The sequence below is a fragment of the Chaetomium globosum genome, genomic scaffold (assembly GCF_000143365.1).
Source record: "Chaetomium globosum CBS 148.51 scaffold_4 genomic scaffold, whole genome shotgun sequence".
In the NCBI taxonomy this organism is placed as follows: domain Eukaryota; kingdom Fungi; phylum Ascomycota; class Sordariomycetes; order Sordariales; family Chaetomiaceae; genus Chaetomium; species Chaetomium globosum.
In genome coordinates this window covers 823,217-844,897 of record NT_165979.1, presented here as the reverse complement: position 1 = coordinate 844,897, position 21,681 = coordinate 823,217, and the positions used below count along the sequence as shown (strand labels likewise).

At 58.3% G+C, this 21,681-nt stretch overlaps 3 protein-coding genes across 3 annotated transcripts; 2 read left to right on the top strand and 1 right to left on the bottom strand.

Moving 5' to 3' along the window:
- Positions 1 to 2,128: 2,128 nt before the first annotated feature.
- CHGG_03972 (uncharacterized protein) lies at positions 2,129 to 4,768 on the top strand (the record flags this gene model as incomplete). Its single annotated transcript, XM_001223185.1, has 7 exons — positions 2,129 to 2,309; positions 2,457 to 2,704; positions 2,819 to 2,882; positions 2,997 to 3,184; positions 3,270 to 3,483; positions 3,695 to 4,593; positions 4,697 to 4,768. The coding sequence occupies 7 exons, from the start codon at positions 2,129 to 2,131 to the stop codon at positions 4,766 to 4,768; spliced, it is 1,866 nt and encodes a 621-aa protein (XP_001223186.1).
- A 431-nt stretch (positions 4,769 to 5,199) lies between these two features.
- On the bottom strand, positions 5,200 to 8,097 carry CHGG_03971 (uncharacterized protein; the record flags this gene model as incomplete). The annotated part of the gene is made up of 5 exons (XM_001223184.1): positions 5,200 to 6,023; positions 6,089 to 6,487; positions 6,546 to 7,780; positions 7,857 to 7,983; positions 8,058 to 8,097. The coding sequence occupies 5 exons, from the start codon at positions 8,095 to 8,097 to the stop codon at positions 5,200 to 5,202; spliced, it is 2,625 nt and encodes an 874-aa protein (XP_001223185.1).
- Positions 8,098 to 11,933: 3,836 nt separating this feature from the next.
- Positions 11,934 to 18,443, top strand: CHGG_03970 (uncharacterized protein; the record flags this gene model as incomplete). The annotated part of the gene is made up of 3 exons (XM_001223183.1): positions 11,934 to 13,605; positions 14,088 to 14,131; positions 14,427 to 18,443. The coding sequence occupies 3 exons, from the start codon at positions 11,934 to 11,936 to the stop codon at positions 18,441 to 18,443; spliced, it is 5,733 nt and encodes a 1,910-aa protein (XP_001223184.1).
- Positions 18,444 to 21,681: the final 3,238 nt, after the last annotated feature.

Here is a 21,681-nt window from a genome sequence, read left to right as displayed (position 1 = left end):
GGAGTTGGTTCGGCTCAGGCGGGCCATGAAGAACTCCATGTCGCGGAGGACGATCTCGGGGAACTTGACTTCCTTGTCCGCAGTGGTGGACTGGTAGTCGGTGCTGGTCGACTGCATGCTGCTGGATCGACTGTGCTGGCCAGTGAAAGGGGTCTCTTGCTGGAGCATATTGGTTGCGTCAAGGGATCCGATCGGGGCAGGCATGTCGCTGGTTGGGTTGGACTGGACGAGGTTGTTAGTATGAGTGGGTGACGACTGCTAAGGCTGTGTGTGGTGTGGCTGACTTACACGGTGGGCTGCGGAAGGTTTTACAGCTTGTGAAGTGTGTGAGAGAGAGATACAGAGTCTGAGGGAATGATAAAAGAGACAAGTTCAAACTTCTCAACCCATTCGAAAAGCATCGCTCCAAGCTGAAAAGAAAAAGACAACTTTTTTTCTTTCCGGAGCCTCGAGTCGTTCTTATACTCGAGAGACTACCCCCATCCCAACCCAACTCTTGACACAACAGAACCGAGCGAGCTGCAGGGGTCGCGTGGGTAGAGACACATCATTGGCCGCCTCTCAGCCTTTTCCCCAGATATCGTTGGCTGCAGCAGGTCATTCGGTGTCGGGATAAGGCTCGACGCAAGGGATTCGCTTTGGGCTGCTGCTCTCGTGACCGTCTCCGTGGGGAGAGCACAGCTTGGGGGCCTTGAAGGATGCCTGCATTTCCGGAGCCCGAGCATTGGTTTGTCAAGGTTTTCCGGGTCTGGACGTTCTCCCCTCCCCTTTTCAGAACACCATCTCGATCCCACCGGCCTCCTCATCTCCCGTCCCCCATCCCACATGTCCCGGAAATCACGCCGCATCTCCCCTTGAGCCATGTGCCGCGGGCCGAGATGGCAACGGCTTTAGTGGGATTCCGAGCTCGTGTGCCCCCTGTAAAAACCACCGCTAACAACATGGGGACCGACTCTCACGAATTACATATGTATTTGGGGATGTGTTGTTGAAAGGTCCACTACTAGTGACATCAGCGAGGCACCATTGTCGCTCTACAGATATTAAATGGTGTGACAGATGACAAAGAACGACACGGCAGAGCGACGGACAACACCAACCACACTAAGAGGTTCGGCTCACGCCCCCTCCCTCGCGGCTTCGAAAGGGTGCAGTGAGCCGTGACCCCCACATCACGGCCCGATTTCTCGGCCACGCCATGGCGTCTCCCCCAGATGCCACCGCTGCAGCCGACCCAAAGCGACAAAGAAACCCAGAAGGTTTTGCCGAGCCGAGTCTGGGTGTGGCGGGTCAGGGGTAGAATCAGATCCCCCTGTCATGGGTTTCACGGGCAGCATCTCGAACACGCGACCTCCTTGGAGTATACTTTGCGCGAGGAATGACGATAGCAGCTTATTAGTACCTCGAAAGTAATTAAAAGCTGCGAGCAAAAAATGTTCCAATCGTCAAAATACTCGTGGTTCCCCCTTTCCCATTCACTTGGTAGCGATTCCCTCAAACACAGCAAGTTAGTTTGGTAAAAAAGAATAAATACACGTAGATCACATACCGTAATATTCGATGATATACAAGTACGTAGACCTGTAACTGAGACTCGGTATTTTGTATGTACAACAGGGTACCGCATCGGTTTGCAGCTCTGACTGCCGTACCCCGTCGGCCCGTGGTGTTTGCTCGGGTAGATGCAAGGCACTACGTGTGTCTACCTTCCGTCTGTTGACCAGAATGAGCTTGAAACACTATGAAGCGTAGGAATAAATGAATGTGCTGCTCTAAGTTAGTAAAGTTCCGGATGACTTGTCAAAGTTGACAACTCCAAGCCGTCTCGACTGTTGTCTTGGGGATCGTGCGGGAATGAGATGTGGGTTAAAAGATGAGAGAATGAGATGACTACTATTCCTCTGATTCGCGTCAAGTATTTGAGAAAAGGACTTCCATACTATATTGCGTTACGTTACAAACCCTCCCGGGCTCAAGGTCGCGTTTGTTTACTTTCTCTTTTTTCTCACAAACAACCCCTCGAACGATACAAAAACAAAACATGTTTTGACCACGACAGCCAACACCCATTGTGATTTTTTTTGCTCAGCTCATCCGATAGTTTGGGTTTCTTCTTGAAGCGACCGCCATGGTTTTGGTACCGCTTATGATGTTTTTTCTCTTTCAAGTGTTTTTATCACCGGCAGACAGCCTTCTAATACGGCCGCATGAGACGGACGAGCTCACTCTCTCATCATACGACTACATAATTGTCGGAGGAGGTGTTTCCGGCCTTGTGGTTGCTAATCGGCTCAGCGAAGACTCGAATGGTTTGACATCCTTTCATCCCTAACTAGTCACAGCACTGACAGCACCCAGTGACGGTTCTCATACTCGAAGCTGGGTATTTGTAGGAAACCTTAAGACGCTTCACCGAAATATACTCGCTAACACTACTTGCAGAGACCCCTCTTCAGATATCGTCACCGTCCCGGGACTGATCGGCCATGGATTCCCCCCCGCCTACAACTGGAATTTTACCACGGCGCCCCAGGAGTTCCTCGACAGCAACACACGGGACTACGGGCAAGGGCATGTGGTTGGCGGAGGAAGCATTCTCAACGGCATTGTCACAACCAGGGGTGCCCGCGCCGACTACGATGCTTGGGAAGCACTGGGAAATCCCGGCTGGGGCTGGCAAGACATGCTGCCATACTTTAAAAAGGTGTGTCATGGGATAATGACGGCCAGTCCGTATGCTAAGGCGCAACAGAGCGAGAAGTTCTCGATAGGCTTGTCCCAAGAACGGGCAAGAGCACTACATATCAGACCTGACCAGTCCGTCCATGGGACCAGCGGCCCCCTTGAGGTCACCTATCCCAACTTTCTCTACAACCAATCCAGTAGGTTATCGCCAACACGGTTCCGTGAAGCAACCCCAAGCTAAAACCATCCAGCCAACTTCCTTCGCGGCCTTTCTGAGCTAGGGGTGCCATTACTTGCAGACCCAAACGCAGGAGTAGCCGTGGGAGCCATGATTGCCCCGGCGAGCATGTCGGCCAGCAATCAATCGAGGATGGACAGCAGAACGGCCTATCTCGACCCCGTGCTCTACCGGCCGAATCTGCACCTTGCCGTTGGGCAGACTGTCACCCGTCTCCTCATTGAGTCTAATGGGACCGCAAACACTGCCGCCCCCCCCTTTGTGGGTCCGGCCAGGGCGTACGGAGTTGAGGTAACCAGATTGTAGCCGGAGATCTGGAAATAAATATGGGACTAACTGGAGTCAGTATACCACCTCTGCCGAATCTCTCCACCGGCAAGTGTGGTGCGGTAGAGAGGTTATCCTCGCCGCCGGAGCTATTATCTCACCAGCTCTGCTTCAGGTGTCCGGGATCGGGCCAGCCGACCTCCTGAATGAGTTGGGTGTTCCAGTGAAGGTCGATCTTCCGGGGGTGGGGCAGAACTTCCAAGACCACCCCATGGTTGGGGTTTTCTACAACTGTGAGTTCTCTCGTGCTTCTTCAGACATGCCCCTAACAATTTCCAGATACCAAACCTGGCCTCTTTTCGACCAGAAACCTCACTGGCGACACGCTCCTCCAGGCCAAGGAAGCCTACTTCACGAATCGTACAGGTAAGCCTCCTCTTTTCTTTTCTTTTTTTTTTTTTCCTTTTCTTTGTAACGCCCCAACTAACTCTCCCCCGACCACAGGTCCGTGGACAAGCCCCCTAATCACCACCATCGCCTTCGCCCACCTCAGCCACCTCACCGCCAACAACAACACCACCACCACCACCACCAACACCACCGCTTCCCTCCTCACCGCCCTCCTCAACACAACCACCCCAAACCCAAACACAAACACAAACACATCCAGCCCCAGCCCCAACCCCAACCCCAACCCCAACCCCAACCCCAACTCCCTCCAATACCTCCCGCACACCACCACCCGCCACAAAACCCTCCTCGCAGGCTACACCGCCCAACTGACCCTCCTCGGCAGCACCCTCCTCCCCAACCCGGCCGTCGCCGCCCTCGAGCTCCTGGCCGACTCCCTCGGCACCCTGACCGTGGCCGTGCAGCACCCCCTCAGCAGGGGCACGGTGCGCGCGCTTTCGGCGGACCTACTCCTGCTCGGGGGCGATGGTGGTCATAATGGCGGTGGCGAAGGTGGTGGTGGTGGTGGTGGGGTGGCGCGCAACATCGCGCTGGACCCGCGGTACTGCTCGCACCCGGCGGATTGCGCGCTGCTGGTGGCCGGGGTGGGGATGAGTGGGCGGGTGGCGGGGACGCGGGCGATGCGGGAGTTGAGGCCGCGGCCGGAGGTTGGGCTTGCGGTTTCTTCTTTTGGTAGTGGTGGCGGCGATGGCGGTGGTGATGGTGCTAATGGTGATGATGGGAAAGAGGTGCTGGAGATGGTCAAGCGGCGGGTGCAGACCGAGTTTCACGCGTCGGGGACCACGGCCATGATGCCGCTCCACTTGGGGGGCGTGGTCAGCAAGAGGCTGGTGGTGTATGGCACGGCGAATGTGAGGGTGGTGGATGCCGGGATCATGCCGCTTGTTGTAGGCGCCCATATACAGGCTGCCGTGTATGCGGTGGCGGAGAAGGTATGTTTATCATGGCTCCCTGTCGTGTTGGGTCCTCTTCTTGCTGGCATTAAACCGTTTCTAGGAGGAAATAAACATGAACACGATACTGACAAACGGGTAGGCGGCGGATCTTATAAAGGAGGACAACAAGCGTAATGTCGGTCGACATCTCAAGTCTAGGAAAGGCAATTAGGACATCTACGGCGGGCATCCACCACCTCGACGTGGTGCCGGGGAAGCGGCTGAGTCAACACTGCCCGGTTGCTCGTCGCGGGACAAGGCCGTGTCAACATATACTCAGTGGAGGAAAAGCCACGCCGTTCGAGCACAGGGTGTAATAATAGTAAGACTGGTATTGTCGGTAAACCTCATAACTTATTGCAGCTAGTCTACCGAGCCAACTAATCGTAAACACAATAAAATTACCCCAAAGGGTCTAAAGAACGTTATCTAACCACAACTGCATCATTTGCTTCCATATCCCGGGTATCAGTGCAAATTCGTTTTCCAGACATCACCCAACCATTACCACACATATTCCACTCCCCTCTCCACTACCCTCCAAACACCGCCACCCATCCTATTAACCCCCATCCACCTTCAGATCCAAAAAGAACGGGCCACCTAGAAATAAACTTTCTCCTCCCAGACAGGCGGGCGGCTGCCCTCGTGGTCCCAGACCAGCTTTCCGTTCTCGTTCAGCTCGCAGCCCTCGTCGGTGATGGGGATGACGCGGCTGGTGTGGGCGACCTCCTGCTTGGAGACGCCGGCGGCGTCCGAGGGGATCCACAGCAGCGGGGTGCCGCTGGTGACGGAAGGCGGGTGGTAGGCGTTGGCAGCGACCTCGTCCGAGTAGGGGTCGAGGTGCAGGTTGCGGGGGACCAGGGCGCGTAGCACCGTGTAGTCGGCGTAAATCCACGGCTTGAAGAAGCGCGTGAGGAAGTTGCCGGCCTGGCCCGTGGCCTTGCGGGCCTCGCGCGCGTGGCTGACCGACGCCTCGGTGGGGTCGATCACGCCGTCGCCGTCGAGGTCGTGGTGGTTGCCGTTGCTGGGCCCGACAGCGGCGGCGACGGCAGCCTCGCCCTTCTCGGCGTCAAGCAGGCGCGCGCTCTCCTCCTCGGCGAGCAGCGTCAGGGGTAGGTTGTACAGCAGCGGGTTAAGGGCCGAGTTCAGCGAGAGGTGGAAGAGGACGGTGAAGACGAGGAAGACGACCATGAGGACGAGCGGCCCGACCGCCACAGACGCACCGAAGAGGCCGATCATGCACACCTCGGCAAGGTAGATTCCGGTGAAGAGCTGCTTGATGGCCTTGGGGTAGATGAGGCCGCGCGTGTCGATCTGGGTGTCGGTCACAAAGAAGATGTTGTAGCGCCAGGCGAAGTAGAAGAGGAACATGGCGACGGTGGCCCAGCCGAGCATCAATGGGGCGATGCACGAGTAGGTGATGGCTAATAAGCGCGTTAGCATGATTCAATGAGAGCCGGGCGACGGGGGAGGCGGGGACGGTGCTTACCAATAACCACAATGTTGGTGTACACGGGCAGGGTGCTGCCCCACGAGATGGCGCTCAGGTTAGACCACTTCTGGTAAAGGGCGCGCGGGGTGTTGGCCAGGAACTTGTACAGCAGCGAGAAGATGAAGAAGCCGACGACCTGGGTCAGTACGCTGGTGGCAATGGTCAAGCCCTGGACGATGAAGTAGGAAATGTACAGGTTGGAGGCCTTGGGCAGGTTGGAGGCCAAGATACTTGGGGCGCTCGTGGGGTTGTTGACAATCTGCTCGGCGACGGCGGTGGCAGACGAGGACAAGGTAGCGACGAGGAAGACCTGGATAACCTGGAAGGCAAAGTAGGCATTCTGCGTGAACAGCTCGACTCTCGAGACCGAGGGCTCTCCGGCCAGCTTCGCGCACACTGCTTCAGGTTAGCTAGGTTCCACATTCGCACACGTGCAAGGAGACTCGCGACATACAGCGCATGACGATGGGCACCAACGACATCAGAATCGACAGCAGGACTGAGGGCAACAGGCCGGTCACGACGCCCATGATGACGTCCGGGATTTCGTTCAACCAGCGGAGGAAGCTGATGCTGGAGAGGAAGTCGATGTTGCTGACGATACCGACGAAAGCGACGGGGATAGCCCAGAAGAGAATCATGGCAGCAATGAAGCCCAGCACAGCGTAGCGGCGGATGACCTTTTGCCACCAGGGGATGGCGAGCGACTTCCAGATGACCTCGCCGGGCCTGATGCCGACGTACTTGGGCGTCATGTGCAGACCCCGGTGATGGGCGAGGATCTGCGAGGCGCCCTCGGCGTCCGACTGGGTGCGGAACTCGACGAAGACGCCCGGGATGTTCTTGAAGCCTCCCGCGCGGTACTTGGCCTGGGCCGCCTCGACCTCGGGGATGAGGCGCTCCAGCTCGGTGCGGCACCAGTTGATGGTGTCGACCTTCTTGCCGACCAGGCCGAGGAATCCGAGGCGGTGGGTGGGGCGCTTCTTGGGGGGCACCCAGCGGGCGGCAATGCTGCCGGATTCGGCGTCGCCGGCGATGGGGGCCTTGTCGGCCTCTTCGGGGGAGGCGCCCTTCTTGATGGCGCCCTGGCGTGCCTTGTTGGCGAGCTTGATCAGCTTGACCTCGGCCTTCTCGAGGCGCATGGCGGCCTTGTCGCGTTCCTCGACCAGCTTGTCGACCTCCTTGGTGTCGCCGGTGATCCAGACGCTCTTGACGGCGGCACCAAAAACCTTGCGCATGCTCGCCTCGTTCAGGTACGGCTCCGGGACCGAGGTGAACAGCACGGTGCGGGACGAGAGGCGGTCGGCGTAGAAGGGGCTCAGCAGGAAGGCCTGACGCAGGTTGATAAAGAAGATGCATTCGCGCATGATCAGGTACATGACGAAGCCAAAATAGGCCCAGCCGACGAAACAGTGGGCGTAGTAGCGGTTGTACTGGTTATCCCGGTCGATGTTGGCGTACGACAGGATGTTGAGCTCGGTCTGCTTCGCGCCGCCGGTGGCATTGACGGGGAAGAGGACGGGCCATGTGATGCAGCAGCCGACAAAGCACAGAACCAGGGCCATGCGAAGGTAGCGGAGGTAGAGGTAGGCATCGAGAGACTGGTGCTGGAGAGCGTACACGTCGGGTATCTTCCAGAAGCTCCCTACCCAGTTGAACAGGCCATTAGGGAGAGGAGGGGAGCGCTCGCTGCAATATGTTAGCACTGCAGATTGGGAGCTGAAGACTCCAGTCTTGACTCAAGGCTGTGATGATCATGGCATACCCCTCCCGCAGACTCCCAAGGTAGGTTCTCGGGGCATAGTAGCGTCTCTGGCTCTTTCTCAAGACCAAGAAGATGGCGATGTAGATGGCGGAGATGACTGCGACCGGGGCGAGGGTCGAGATCATGCCTGTATGCTGTTATCAGTTTCCCGCCCGGAGGTGGTTCGATCCAGTGTCACATTGACCCAGACGTGGGACTTACCCGAGAGCGAGCTCGGATCGGGCTGGTCGTCGCTACTCATGATGGCGACAAGGCAGAATCACTCTGCGGCCCCCTGATTTGGTGTTTTTCGATATTTCGGTATTTGATGTCGACGATGGTGATGATGACGACGACGACGACGACGACGGCAACAACGACAGTGCCCGGAAAGAGAGGTCCCTTTGGGCAGTGCGCGTTCTGAAACAGGCGTGTCAGGTCACGAAATGATGGTAGGAAACGGCATTGACTGGCGCAAGAGCGGGTTGGTATTCGTTATGAGGCCTGGCCCTGGCCAAGGCGCTTGCCGCCACCAGTGAGAGGGTTTCGGGAGGGAGCACAGAGCAAATGTAACGCGAAGAGGGGCGCGTTTGGCTGAGACAAGGGGCGCCTCGATGGCGTTGGGCTGGCTTGGGAAAGTACAGGGGAGGTCCAAGGAGCTGAGGACAGCTAATTTGCACCTTGTGCACCTCTTGCACCTTGGCTCTTTCCTGTCTGATGGACCTCTAAAATATCAATTGAATAGGATTACGGGAGACAGAAGTACAATCAAAATCCATTTCTACAGGTCCAATGTCAGGCATCAGCCCTGACACTGCATCATTGTCTGGTCAGGGAAGCCCGCTTTGTCGCTTGGCTGACATTCCCCAAAAGCCATCTTGGAAAGTTGACGGCATTCAATGACGCAGGACCCTTCCAATCGCGGGAAGAAGAGTGGGGCGCTGCAAATTTGAGCAGCTGGACCAGGGTCACGGCAATCGCGCGCGATGTGACCCTCCCAAAGCTGCAATCTTGAAAGTGGGCCAGCCTCTCACAGCTCTCCAAGCATCCAGCATCTCCATCCCCACGGCCATCATTTATCTGAAAAGCGCGGCATCTTCCCATGTCATCGAGCACCTGCAGTAACTAACCAGCTGACAACAAACGCATCTCTGTGATGGCCTCCACACGCACCATATGCAACTACAAGAACTAGCTTGCTTTAGCTTTCGCAATGTCTCAGGTGCCAATACGGCACCAGTCCTTCTTGAGAAGACAACGCAGAACACCATCTCCCGGTCCGTTCTGGTGCGTTTGCATTGCTGTCCCGATCGAAGGCTACCCTCCATCGGTTCGCTGTCCACTTGCAGATCGCATCCAGCACCTGGTTCACCCCGCAGTGCAGGGTCCCACTTCCATCTTGTCTTGTTGAGCTTGTGTCACCACATCACACAAGATCTGGGAAGCAACCTGGAAGTCGCTGTCCAGCCGGTTCTTGTTGATCTGCAGGTGTTTAACTCGTGAGCTAATCGTACGATTCCATGGGCCAGTCGCATTTCCTAGCCGAGCGTCACATGATTCCCAAATCCAGAGTGTGTTTTTAGGGTTTTTTTGTCGCCGACAGATCGGCTCATCGGCAGGTAATTGCCACCAGAGCTATCGCAGGCCGAGGGTTCCCAACTAATGCTCCCGAATTGACCGGGAACGCGAACGGGTTTTAGACCGACAGGACTTCGGCCGCGTCTTGGCCCGTGCTTAATGAGTCAGGAACTGCACTTGGAAAAAAGGGATGATTTTGCCTGTCTTATGTATATCACACCCATACCTCCAATAGCGCAGACAAGTTGATATTTGATAACTGTGGCCAATGTGACGTATATAAGAAACACACACATTGGTTCATTCAAAATGGGTTCAATTTGAATTTGCCAACCCAGCCTCACGCCGCTTTTTCGGGTCCAGAAGGGGACGCTGCCTGCAGAGGGAGGGTTGAGCACTTTAGCTCAACCTGGGCTGGAAGCTCCCACCACGCGAGGCTGCTGGCCTCGCCTTGAGCAAGTTGCAATTTCGATGTTAGGTGTAGTGCCGTGGACTTTGGTAAGGTAGGTTAGGAAGGTAAGCGGGCCTGCCGGGCTGCAGGCCTGACTCAGCTTGGAGGGCGCACGACTCCTGATAATCATAATTAGGTACACATGCATCAACCTCAGAGCTGCATCTTTTCTTTCCAAGGCTTCTTGTTATCATTACTATACGGAAACCTTCATCCATCAACCTCCTTTACAAAGGGGGGAAAAAACCTCGAATTTGCTCGTCTAACTCCTAATTAGCTCACCTGTCCACTGCTCCTCATTTTATCTAACATCTCCATCTCATTGGTCTCACATCCCCGAGCGATGGACTCGGGCGCTCTTGACCATGATTTTAACAACTTTTGGGGCTCTGTCTTGGGCGTATCTGACCTGCAGAGCCGGCCGGTATCTAGCGCCCTGATGAGCGAAGACTGGCGAGACCCAGCCAAGTCGTACCGAGACTTTGGCAAGATTCTGTCGCTATACACGGATAGTTTTGAGCAAGCTTTGTTTCTTCCCTCCTGTGACGGAAAGCGCACCCAGGGTTGGGGTTAGAGGTGCACTTCCGCATCCGGACTAGCTCCGTTCTGGGCATGCCTTCTCGCGTTGCCAACGCGCTAGTTATCTTGTATCTTTCCTCTCTTTCTTCAGCTTTCGATTAGCAGAATTGAGTCAGCATACGCAGTGCCCTTGTGCCTCGCCTAGATGTTACTCGTCCCTCACACCTCCCTTTCTCTACTTGCTCTTCTATTGCTACTCAACGCCCAATAACCGTTTCTAACGGTACTTGGATAATTGAACAACTTGGAGAAAAAAAATAACAAAACAGGCGCTTTTTCTCCGGCACCCTTCCCATCTCTTTCCACAGCCACGTTACTGACGCCATGAACCCCGTCACAAGCCAAGAATAAAAGTTATGCGTAATGCAATAGTGTTTCCCCACGTACGTTTCGCTACTGTCACGGGCACAGCCCGTTCCTTGTAGGGTTAGGGTTGAACGTGCTGAACCCCGAGGTGGGGTTCTGATGGGAGGGCTTTACGAGCTGCACGTGGCTCTGCGTTGGTCTGTGCGCAGCCACAGGGTTTTCCCTGAGCCGCCTCCCACATTCGGTTCCTCGTGCAACCACACAATATACCAGCTTGCCCCTACCACGGTGATTCTAACCTTGATAGTTGGTTGCACCTTCAGTTCGCGTGTGCAGCAGTAAGCGCTACGAGAGAGCGTTATTTTCAATCAATTACGAAGATCCAACGAACCCGGCGAGGTTTCCGACGCTCCGAGCGACTTGCAGCTGCGTCGCGCGGACCACTGCATCGACAGAAAATAAGAAGACATACGATCTAGATCGCCAAGAACGCCAAGATGGCTAGTGACGGCCGGCTCCCGGGCGCGGGTTTGGGGTGGGGGTGCTGAGTCATCAATTACAGTTGAATGAAAGGCAAGGTTCTGCATCTGGATGCGCCGCTTTTCCAGCCACACAGCTCAGCTGCCCGCTAGCAGGGGCTCCACCGCGATGTTCTGTCGCCCAATCCGGCGTTTGCTTTTGCACACAGTCACACAGTAAACACCGCCACGGGCCAACACAGCTGCAGGTGGGTGTTCAATTACCACGGGTTGGGGTTGCAACCGTTTCAAAGTTGGCGGGCTGTGTCTTCGAGTCATCTGCTGGCGGGAGGACCACCTCGCTTTATCGCGCCGCTCACACGTCACTCCGTGACATTCCAGGATGTGTACGAAGTACCTCTGGCTTGCTCTACCATAAACTCGCTGGCTCAGCCCCAGCGGTCACGAACGGCAATACTATGTAGACTGCCGCTTCCGTCAACTGAGCTGCAGTTTTCCCTTTATCCAGCCATGCTCCGCGACAAAGACCACAATGGTTCAGGGCTGGTAGCGACGCATACGGCTTGACTACTGCACCGTGACAATGGGTGTCCTTAATATGAAGAGGGCGGATGGCCTGGCGTCCCGAAACACAGTCTCATCATCGAGCCAGTTGCGCGAGACATCCCCATCGGACCGCATTGCCGCCATCTCCCCGTAAGAAACATGACCAACGTAGCCCGCAGAGCCGTTCCGGCACACCTAGCAGAGCATGAAGACGATGACCATGCTGGCCAGAGGGGCTACATCAAAGGGACCGACTTCTCGCTGCCGTACTTCTCGCAGTGGTCACGCCTCCACGAGTCCGAAGCCAGCGACGGCCTGCTCCGCCATGTCAGCTGCGGCTACCTCTCGACGCACGGCGTGCCGCCGACGCTACTGGCGCTCAAGCAACACGCCCAGTCACTGTGCGTGCTCATCCATGCGCTGAACCCGACCCTCAAATCCGCCGAGATCGCCGGCGGCAATCCGGCCAAGGCAGGGTCCAAGAAAACGGGGTCAGCGGCGGAGGCAGCAGGGGCGGCCGAGGACTCGCTCGGGCTCAAGTACGAACTCAACGACGCCTTCGACTTTCTCACGGACCTGAGCGTGCCGTACACCAACGACGACCCCAACCACCACAAGCCCCTGACCGGGCTGGCCAACGAGGTCCGCGGCCGCCACGAGGCCCTCGGCACGATCTACCACTGCCCCTTCGCCGAGCACAAGCCGCGCGGCCGGGGCGAGAAACAAAAGCCCTACGCCAACCACCACAACCTCATCATGCACGCCAACGCCTGCCTCGAGCGCCTCGACCACGAGTTCAGCAGCACCGGCGGCCTGATGAGCCTGCTCCCCACCACCACCACCACCACACCAACCACCAACCCCAACCCCCACCACCCAGCAACGGACCTCACCAACGCCCGCAACAGCCTCCTCGGCCAATGGCTGCACTTCACGCAGACGCTCGTCGCGCGCATGCACGAGCTGGAACGGGCGTACGGCAACGCGCTGGACGCGCTGGCCGGCGAGGCCGCGATCCCGCACCAGGCGCTCGCCGCGCAGGGGCCCGACGGCCGCGCCACGGGCCGTGTCGTCGCGTACCCCCAGGACCGGTGGGTGCTGGTGAATGCCGGGGACGAGGTCTTTGAGGCGGTGCATCGGTTGTTGGATCGCGAGGAGGGGAAGGGTCGGGTGAGGGAGAGGGTTTGGAGGGGGAATGGGGTCGTGGGGGATGGGTTGTGGGTGGGGAAGGGTGGCGAAGGTGGTGGTGGTGGTGGTGGTGGTGGTGGTGTTAGTGCGGGGGTGCGGGACTACGCGAGGGGCATCGTGCCGGTGGATATCATGACGCGGTATTATCGGCTTGCTGGGTCTGGACGTAACACGCTGTTTGTGGTGCCGGCGTGGGAGCAGCACCCCGGGGTGGAAACCTCGCGCGAGACGGAGGCGGCTCCGACCGTGGTCGCCTGTCCGCAGCCTAAGTTCCCCCAGCGTGCCACCGAGTTGGAGAAGCGCTACACGGCGCGCATCAACCACGCGCAGCGCATCGAGCTGGAGGCGCTGCGGGTGCGGCGGAAGGCGGAGGAGCTGCGCGGGGAGGTTGGGGTGCTGCGCCGGCAGAACGAGACGTTGGCACGTTCGAGGGATGCGTTGATGTTGGCGGTTGGGGAGGGCGGTGTGGATGGGGATGGTATGAAGCTGGCGGGGGAGGTGCATAAGCAGAGGGAGAGGGCGGCCAAGGCGGAGCGGGAGATTGAGGTTATGAGGGTGGAGAGGAATCGGGCGCTGGCGAGGGAGGAGTCATTGCGTGAGGAGCTGAATGAGTTGAGGAGGGAGTTGGCTGCGATTCGGGGTAGTGAGTAAGGGGGTTTGGATTCCTCTCTGGGTTTTAACACTTGGTTTTGAGGGGTTTACACTATCTATTTTGTAGTGCATCTGTTTCTTTTCATTAAGTTAAACCACCTACAACGTTCCTCTACATAACTACCTATGCATCAAATGGGATCCAAAATATTTGTTGTATGCAGGGTTGAGAAGAGAGATGGCTCTGTCGTTCAACCCCTGGTTTTATTTGGATGCACAGATATGGCTTCCTGAGAGACATTATCTGCACTCCTGTGACCCGTCACCTCGAATTGTTGCGTTTCTGAAGTTTGTGCTACACACCCTCTTCATCCTCCGAACTTCCGCATCGGGATGTTGCCGTAGCAACGCTATGCATCCGATCCCACCCGCCACTCCGAGATGGAAGCTGACCTTGAGAGACATGGCTTGAAAAAACCAGCAAGACATGCAGATAACAGAAAAACATTGACCAATGACGGACATCCATTCAAGATAGCATGTGCAGCTGCGCAAGCCCGGTGAGGGATGGACGGTGTGTGTGTGTGGCGGGGTGGCGGGGTGACGGGTCTGGACCGGTTTGTTGACATTCCCTGATTGAACCCCTCAGTCACCGAGGATGGCATCGGATCCCACTTTTTACCTTCCTATTCCCTGCCTTACCCTGCTCTGCCAGAGACCACACATCTGGCTTTTTTTCTTGCCCACTCGATTGATGCCAGATCATCCTGCATTTGCTGGAGTATCATTATGATGATGCCTTGATCTATTCTTATTGCTTTAGTTCTTGTTTGGAGTTGCTCTCGGAATCTCCAAAATCTAGACCAGGGATAGGCATTCCCGTGCCATCGTATACGAGAGCTGGTCAAACTAGACACTGCGTCATTCCCCGCCGCATACCTCGTACGGACACGGCAATCTACAGAGCAATGCGGAGCTAAGCGAGGCGATTACCATTACGGCCTCTTCTCAATCATCTCATCTCCTCCCATGCCTCTTTCCCCTTTCTTTGCCGGGAGAGCAATGCTGACGCCTTCGGGTGCTGGTGCGCTCCCGGGCGGGGCCAGCACCTCGCCGTCGTCCGTCAGGGGCTCCGCGGCAGCTACCCGGCGCCATCCCGGTCCCGGTCCCGGTCCCGGCCACCAGCAAGCGGCATTCAACAAGAGGTTTGCTTTTGCGGCTCTCAGTTTGGCCACACGCGTGTCCGCCGACCCGATACTGCCGTACACCCCGACCACCATTCTGCTGCCCCCTGAGGGTAGCACCGGCAGTGGCACCGCTTACATCTTCGCCCCGAGCGGAGACACCCGGAACGCAGTCGACTTCCTCGCCCTCAACGTCTCCAGCCTGCGCACGTCTGCCCTCGAGCCCACCAAACTCACACCCTCCCTCCCCTTCCTCTCCGCAGACCCGACCGACTGCACCACCTTCGCGCCGACCCTCCTCCGCAACGGTACAATCGCCGTTCTGGCTGGCGACTGCGCCTCGACATCCACCTCCACCCTTTGGACCTACACGCCGGGCCACACAGACACGCCATGGACACAACACGCCATCACGCCTTCCACCAGCTGGGACAACGCGCAGAGCGGGCCCTACCACCTCGGCGGCGTGCTCAACTTCTCCCCGCAACTTAGCCCCGTGCTCTCGGAACCCACCCTCTACCTCTACGGCGGCATGTGCCCGTTCCCCAACGCCTCAACCTCCACCTGGCAGTCCAAAGCCACCTATTCCAACCGCATGCTCCGCCTCACCCCACCCCAACCCCCCACCACCCAGGTCAACAACAACAACAACAACAACAACAACAACAACAATAACCCTCCAGCATACACCCTCACCTACGCCATGCCGCACGGCCAACTCCCGCCTGTCGCCGAAGCGGGCTTTTCCCTGACCGAGCTCGCCCCCTCCCTCTCCAACCGCAGCAGCAGCAGCAGCAACGGAGCCACCAACGTGGTCGTCCAGCAAACCAGCCACGTGCTCCTCGGCGGGCACACGCAGGGCGCCTTCGTCGGCATGGCCGCCGCCGCGCTGTGGTCGCTGCCGGAGGAGACGTGGAGCTTTGTGCGCATTGCGCCGCCCGCGGCGGCGGGGAAGCCGGATTTGGCGCGGTTGAGGGGGGCAGAACGGGGGGTGGGGAGGCGGGGTGAGGATGATGGGGCCGAGGTGGATGTTGGCGTGGATAGTCGGTCGGGACACACGGCGGTCTTGAGTGAGGATGGGACGAGGTTGGTGGTGTATGGGGGGTGGGTTGGGGATGTGAGCCAGGCGGCTGAGCCGCAGTTGGCGGTGGTGAGGATTGGGGTCGGGTTGGGGGATTGGCAGTGGGAGGTGCCTGATCAGGGGCCTGGTGGGCGTGGGAGTGGGGTGTATGGGCATGGTGCGGTGGTGTTGCCGGGGAATGTGATGATGGTGTATGGGGGGTATGAGATTTCAGGGGGTGGAGTCAAGAGGCAGGCGGGCGGGGGGCAGGGAATGTTTTACAATATCACGAGCGGGAGCTGGTCCGACGTCTATGTTAGTCCCCTTACCGAGGGAGATAGTGATGGTAGTGGTGGTGATGGGAATGGGAGTGGCACCGTCGGCGGCGGGGGCAGTGGTGGGAGTGGTTCGTCCGGGCCGGGCGGGGATGATAGCAGCCCGGATAACTCGTCACTAGCAAGGCAGATTGGCCTCGGGGTTGGCCTTGGAGTTGGCCTGCTTGTCCTCGCCATCGCGGCCTTCTTCGGGTTCCGTTGGTTCCGCCGGAGACAGAAGCGTCGGGCAGCACGCGATGAGACTCTCCGCGGCCTATCCCAGGGCGTCAACGGCTCGCTCCCCCGTGGCATCGGCGACGACGATGAAATGCTTGAGCGGAATCACAGCATGGGCATGTTCCCCTGGACGGCCGGTGCCGCGCGTGACTGGTACACGGGCGGAAACGACCCCTACTCACAGGGCCAACGCTCCCTGGGCTACGAGACCCTCCGCAGCGGGTCCAGACCTCACTCGCTGTACATCCCGCCACCGCCGTCAGCATCGACCTTCAGCCACCGGCTCAAGGGTGCCAAGGGCCTCCACCAGCCAGCTTCATCTTACGACTCCACACCGCTGACGCGCTCCCCAAACCGCATCGAGCCTATCTACGAAGCGGACGAGGACGAAGAGGGCGACCTCGGGAAAGGCTACCCGCTGAGCCCAGACAAGGAAGAACGCGATGACGGCGACGACGACCCCTTCCTCACCCCCACCGTCGACACCCCCGTGGGCGCGCGCTTCCCGGCCGCAACCGCAGCCAACGCCAACTCCCCAACCCCACCTCTCACTTCAACCCAACCCCCAACAGAAAAAGCAAGCGGTAACAGCGGCGGCCAGCACCAAGACCCCGACGTCCAAGGCTGGGTATCCAACGTGGACGCATCCACGCCAGCACCAAGCCACCACCACCACCACCCACTCACCAGGCGCCCGTCCCAAAACACAGCCCCCCCACCACCACCACCACTACCAGCGGCAGAAACAACGTCGACAACCGTTGCGGTAGCAACCGGGCGCGTATCGCCCCTCCGCCGTGGCGCATCAGCCAAGTCGGCCAAGTCGGCGGCAGGGCGGCACTCGCTGGTCTCGGCGCCGACGGACTCGTCGTCGTCGGTGGCGGCGACGGATGACGGGCGGACCGAGAGCGGGCTGTCGGAGCGGAGCGCGTTTAGTTTTGTGCGTGGCGCTGTTGGTGGTGCTGGTGGAAGTGGAAGTGGTGCGGTTGGGGTTGGGGGGAGTGGTGCGGTGAGTGGTGCGGCTGGGGGCAGTGGGAACGGGACGGAGGATAGAGCGCTCCTGTCGCGGCTGCATACCACGCTGGCTACCACGGTGGCGGCGGCGACGGCGACGACGACGGCCGCTGGGGCTGGGGCTGGGGCTGGGGCTGGGGCTGGGGAGGGGCGGGCGGGCAGCAGCGGGGCGGCGAGCGCAAACTCGGGCAACAGCTACAACACGGCGCGGTCCAATTTTGCGGCGCTGCAGGCCGAGGGGCCGGCGCTGCTTCTGGGCCGCCGCCGCCAGGACCGCGAGGAAGCCGCCGGCGCGGGCGAGGATGAGGACTACGCCTACCTACCCAGCAGCCCCGGCAAGAGCAAGCCGCGTCGGAGCTGGTTTGGGAGTTTGAGGCGCGTGTTCAGCGGCGGCACGCCCGAGTCCTGGAGCAACGCCAGCGGTGAGAGCTTCCGCGGGGAGAGCCCGACGCGGGAGGGGCTACTTGCGTATGAAGGGGGCAGTCCGGACTATGACGGCCGTTCATACGGGGTCGGGCTACAGAAACGGCGGCAGGGGAGGGAGGCGTGGCTGGGCGGGGACGGGAATGGGGATGAGGAGGAGTGGGATAGGGATCTGGAGAGGGCGGCCGAGCAGCGGACGGTGCAGATTATGTTCACTGTGCCGAGGGAGCAGCTGCGGGTGGTGAATGCCGAGGTGGAGAGGGAGGAGAGCGTGCTGATCGTTGATCCAGATGACGAGGAGTATGTCACGGACGAGAAAGCATCAACGGCGCCGGTGGAGGCGGAGGCGTCTTCGCGGCCAGAACCTGCTTTGCTCTCACCCCCTCGGTTGGTGCCGCCAGGCGAAGACGACTACAGTGCCGCCGACAGACGATCCACCGCTACTCTTGAGCCACCGCGCGGCGGTTCCCCGTCCTCGTCAATGCGGGCAGCCTCCATCACAAGCACGACGCTCCATATCGCCGAAGCGGTGCGCTTAGAACGGCCGAGGACACGCGTGTTGGCGATGGTAGAGACCTTCGAGACACGGAGCCGAGAGGGGAGCCCGAGTGGAAGCCCCGGCGGTAGTCCCGGCGGGAGTCTGAGAAAGGGTTCATGATTTGATTTCGGTTGGTCTATTGTGTTCAGGGGCTCGGGGATTTCGGGGATTTCGGGTATGTCATTGGTGAATGTATGTATGTTGTGGATCATGATGGCATGTTGGATACGGATATCTGCCGACTCTCGCTCTCAAGGCTGGTTTGGTTGATCGGTTGTCAGCATGGGGTGGGACGGGGCTGCAGCTTGCGGTTCCGTGGTTATGGTTATGGTTTTCGGGTACTTGCGACTTGGTCTCTGGTGGTTTTGTTTCGTGTAGAGTTATTGATCGTGTGGGCTAGATGCTCGCCAATGCATTCCTCGATCATCGTGTCTGACCTCCAGACGTCCGTCATCCACCTTGCTGCTGTGTTTCTTGTTCCTGCATAAGGACCCGGATCACTCGTCTCACCGCTGTTCTTGCTCCTGCATGAAGACCTCACCTCGACGCGCGGTTGCTGCGAGGTATCTTGCCATTCAATCCATGTCTCTGGATCGAGTGTCTCCCACGATCCATAGAAGTGACGGTTTTGAGCACGTGGATAACTACATCACAGACATTTCGAGATTAAGCTTCTTACCGCCGGCGATGGTGATCTTCATCTTTTGCGGTTATGAGAAGAACGGCGCGGGGAGGTGCGCACGATCGGCGACGCTGGACTGTCTCTCACTCCAGTCTCAGCTGACACAGGTGCACAGGCTGAGTCCTTGGCTAGTTCCTCAGCACTTTGATGTTTCTGATCCCCACAGCACGGGCGCCACAGGGCGGTTGAAACCCAGCCATGTCCTGTCGATCCGCCACGTCTGTCCACACAGGGGTCTGCACCACGGGAAGCGCCGAAGCGTGTGACCGGACGCGCGGACAGGCGAGGTCCCGAAGCGCGAACGGGTTGTTAATAGGTGAGGAATTTGTGCATACCCTCGTGTGTTGTTTTGGTCCTCCAAGTCACACTCATCGAGAAGTCATTGGTAGTTGGGTTGCAAGAGCTGAGGGTGGCGGTGAGTTGGCGAGGTCTGTTTTGATCCGGGCCACACCTTCGGCGAGCACAACATCCGGCTGTGGCCTGACGCGGGCAAAAGGTACCTGACATTTGCGTGAGACATTGGCCATCGTGTCCAAGACGCAGCGCGCATTGTGATGGGGCGCGGGGCGAGAAGAGATGATGGTGTGGAGGGTGGGAACGAGCCGGGGAGTTCCAACCGTTGTTGGCCAACCGGTTCAGATCTCGTTATCGTTTGTTTACGAACACTTCGTACCGTATACAGCAGAGTAGATGCAGGTTGGGTTGATTTCCCCGCCTTTCCAGATCAAGAGATGGGGAGATTCGGCATGGCCGTCGGTGCCTTGCCAAGCCCGGCGACGGAAGCACCATCTGTGTCCGGCAAGCGGCAACTGGCCGTTGTTTAGGTATTCGTACACGGTAGCAGCTCCGGAGTGATTACGCGATAAACATCGGCTGACGGTTGGGGTTGTTGAGGCCATCCACGAGTGCGAGACGGATAGTGATGTGGATGAACCCCCCGCCATCTCCAACTGTCAGGATATCTTCCCATCGCCAACTGCACCGTGGCAGCTGCGGGCGCATCGCTTCCGCTTTCTCGGAATACGGCAGCATGCGCCCCCATATGGCCCCCCTCCTCCCGTGCTGCAGGCGTCCCTCTTAACTTCCACAATCGGGTGGGTGTGCATTTGTCGCCTGCTTGCGTGCTGCTCAGGAATACGAGAAAGGTCTCGTCTTTGAGGGCGACTGCTATTGCCGGCCAGTGCCGTGCCAAAACAGACACAGACGACTGGTCTCTCTCCAAAGGCTGCAACCGGGTAAGTTCCATGGGGGGACAGATCTTTAAGTTATACGAACAAGGTCCCATGAGTCGTGCAGTCAAACCGGCAACCCATGAGCTGATTGCCAAGACGACTAAAATCGCGACTATTTGTGATACGATGGAATGCATCTCCAACAAAATTGCCTCGCATCCTTCCATCCCTTTGTTGACTGCGGCACTGCGGTTACTTAACCAGTTCATACTTTGTGCTCCTCGATGTGCCGAGCATACCAGCCACCCAGACCGGAATAAAGGGAACCGAATTCTGAGGAGGGAGCCAGGGAGCCAGGGAGCGAAAAAGCGCCAAGGAGGGGGAGATGTTGGAGCAGCCGAAGAAAACGGGCTGCTTGCAGAAAGGGATGTTTTGGCGAGCAGAATCTGCGTTTTCTGGGTCTGGGGGAAGATCGGAAAGTGCCAGTGGTGACCTTGTGGAGGTGGTGACGCCATTCATTTGCCCGTCGCTGTGACATGGAGCTTGGCTCCCAGCATTGGATCTCCTCCCTTCCACCATGGACCCTGTCAAGCCTGTTCGAGCCTGGTGCTTTCGTGCAGCCTTTGATCGGATGGGACGAATGCGGAAATCTAAAATCCTGTCTTTTTTGTTTTCCCGCGAGACAACCGCTCGGCCGTCCAAACACATGAGAAAAAAAAAATCCGATAACTATCCGATGATACTACAATGCATGTTCCAGCCTGGTGACCTGAATCCTGAATCGAGGGCGATCGATCATCAATTCTGCACTCCCGCTATCCCGTTAGTTACTACGGATATGCAGGTTGCGAGCCCCTGGTTCTCCAGTTCTCCATGTCTCGGTGCCTGCCCTGTCCTCCCACTGGTGCCCTGTCCGGGCTCTGAATCATCGTGCTAAGCTGAAAACACCCTGCTCTGGAAGGAGCCCGCCGCTCGCTCGCCGTCCCCCTGGTCCCCACCCCATCGTTGTTGGTCCCAGGCGCACTCCATTTTCCCTTGCAGGGGCTGCGAACCTGTCCCGCTTTCTGTGCAAACCACCTCGCATTCCCGCTCACCCAGCTTTTCTTTCCACCTTTCGCCTTGCCAACTATACACAGCACCTTCATTGTCGGGTCAACCCTTCCTTTATCGCCAATCCGACCGGACTTGTCGAGACCCGACCAACTCGGTACCTACGCACTGCCGACACCCTCGACCTGGGCCTCGAATTCCCAGATCGGGACACACGAACAACCCAAGGACTACAATCCACGCGCCCCGTTACCCGCCTCTTTATTTCTGCTATGGCCGCCTGAGGTTCTGTCGCGGATATTCTCTTGGGCTGGCCGCCAGAGTGGGTTACTTAGCACCTCCCACCCCTCAATCCGATCGATCCGGCTGCGTTGAAGTTGGCCTCCCGATTTCAGAAGGCCTCATCGGCTGGCGCAACCACGCAACCCAACCCGACATCATCAGGTTGCCCGCC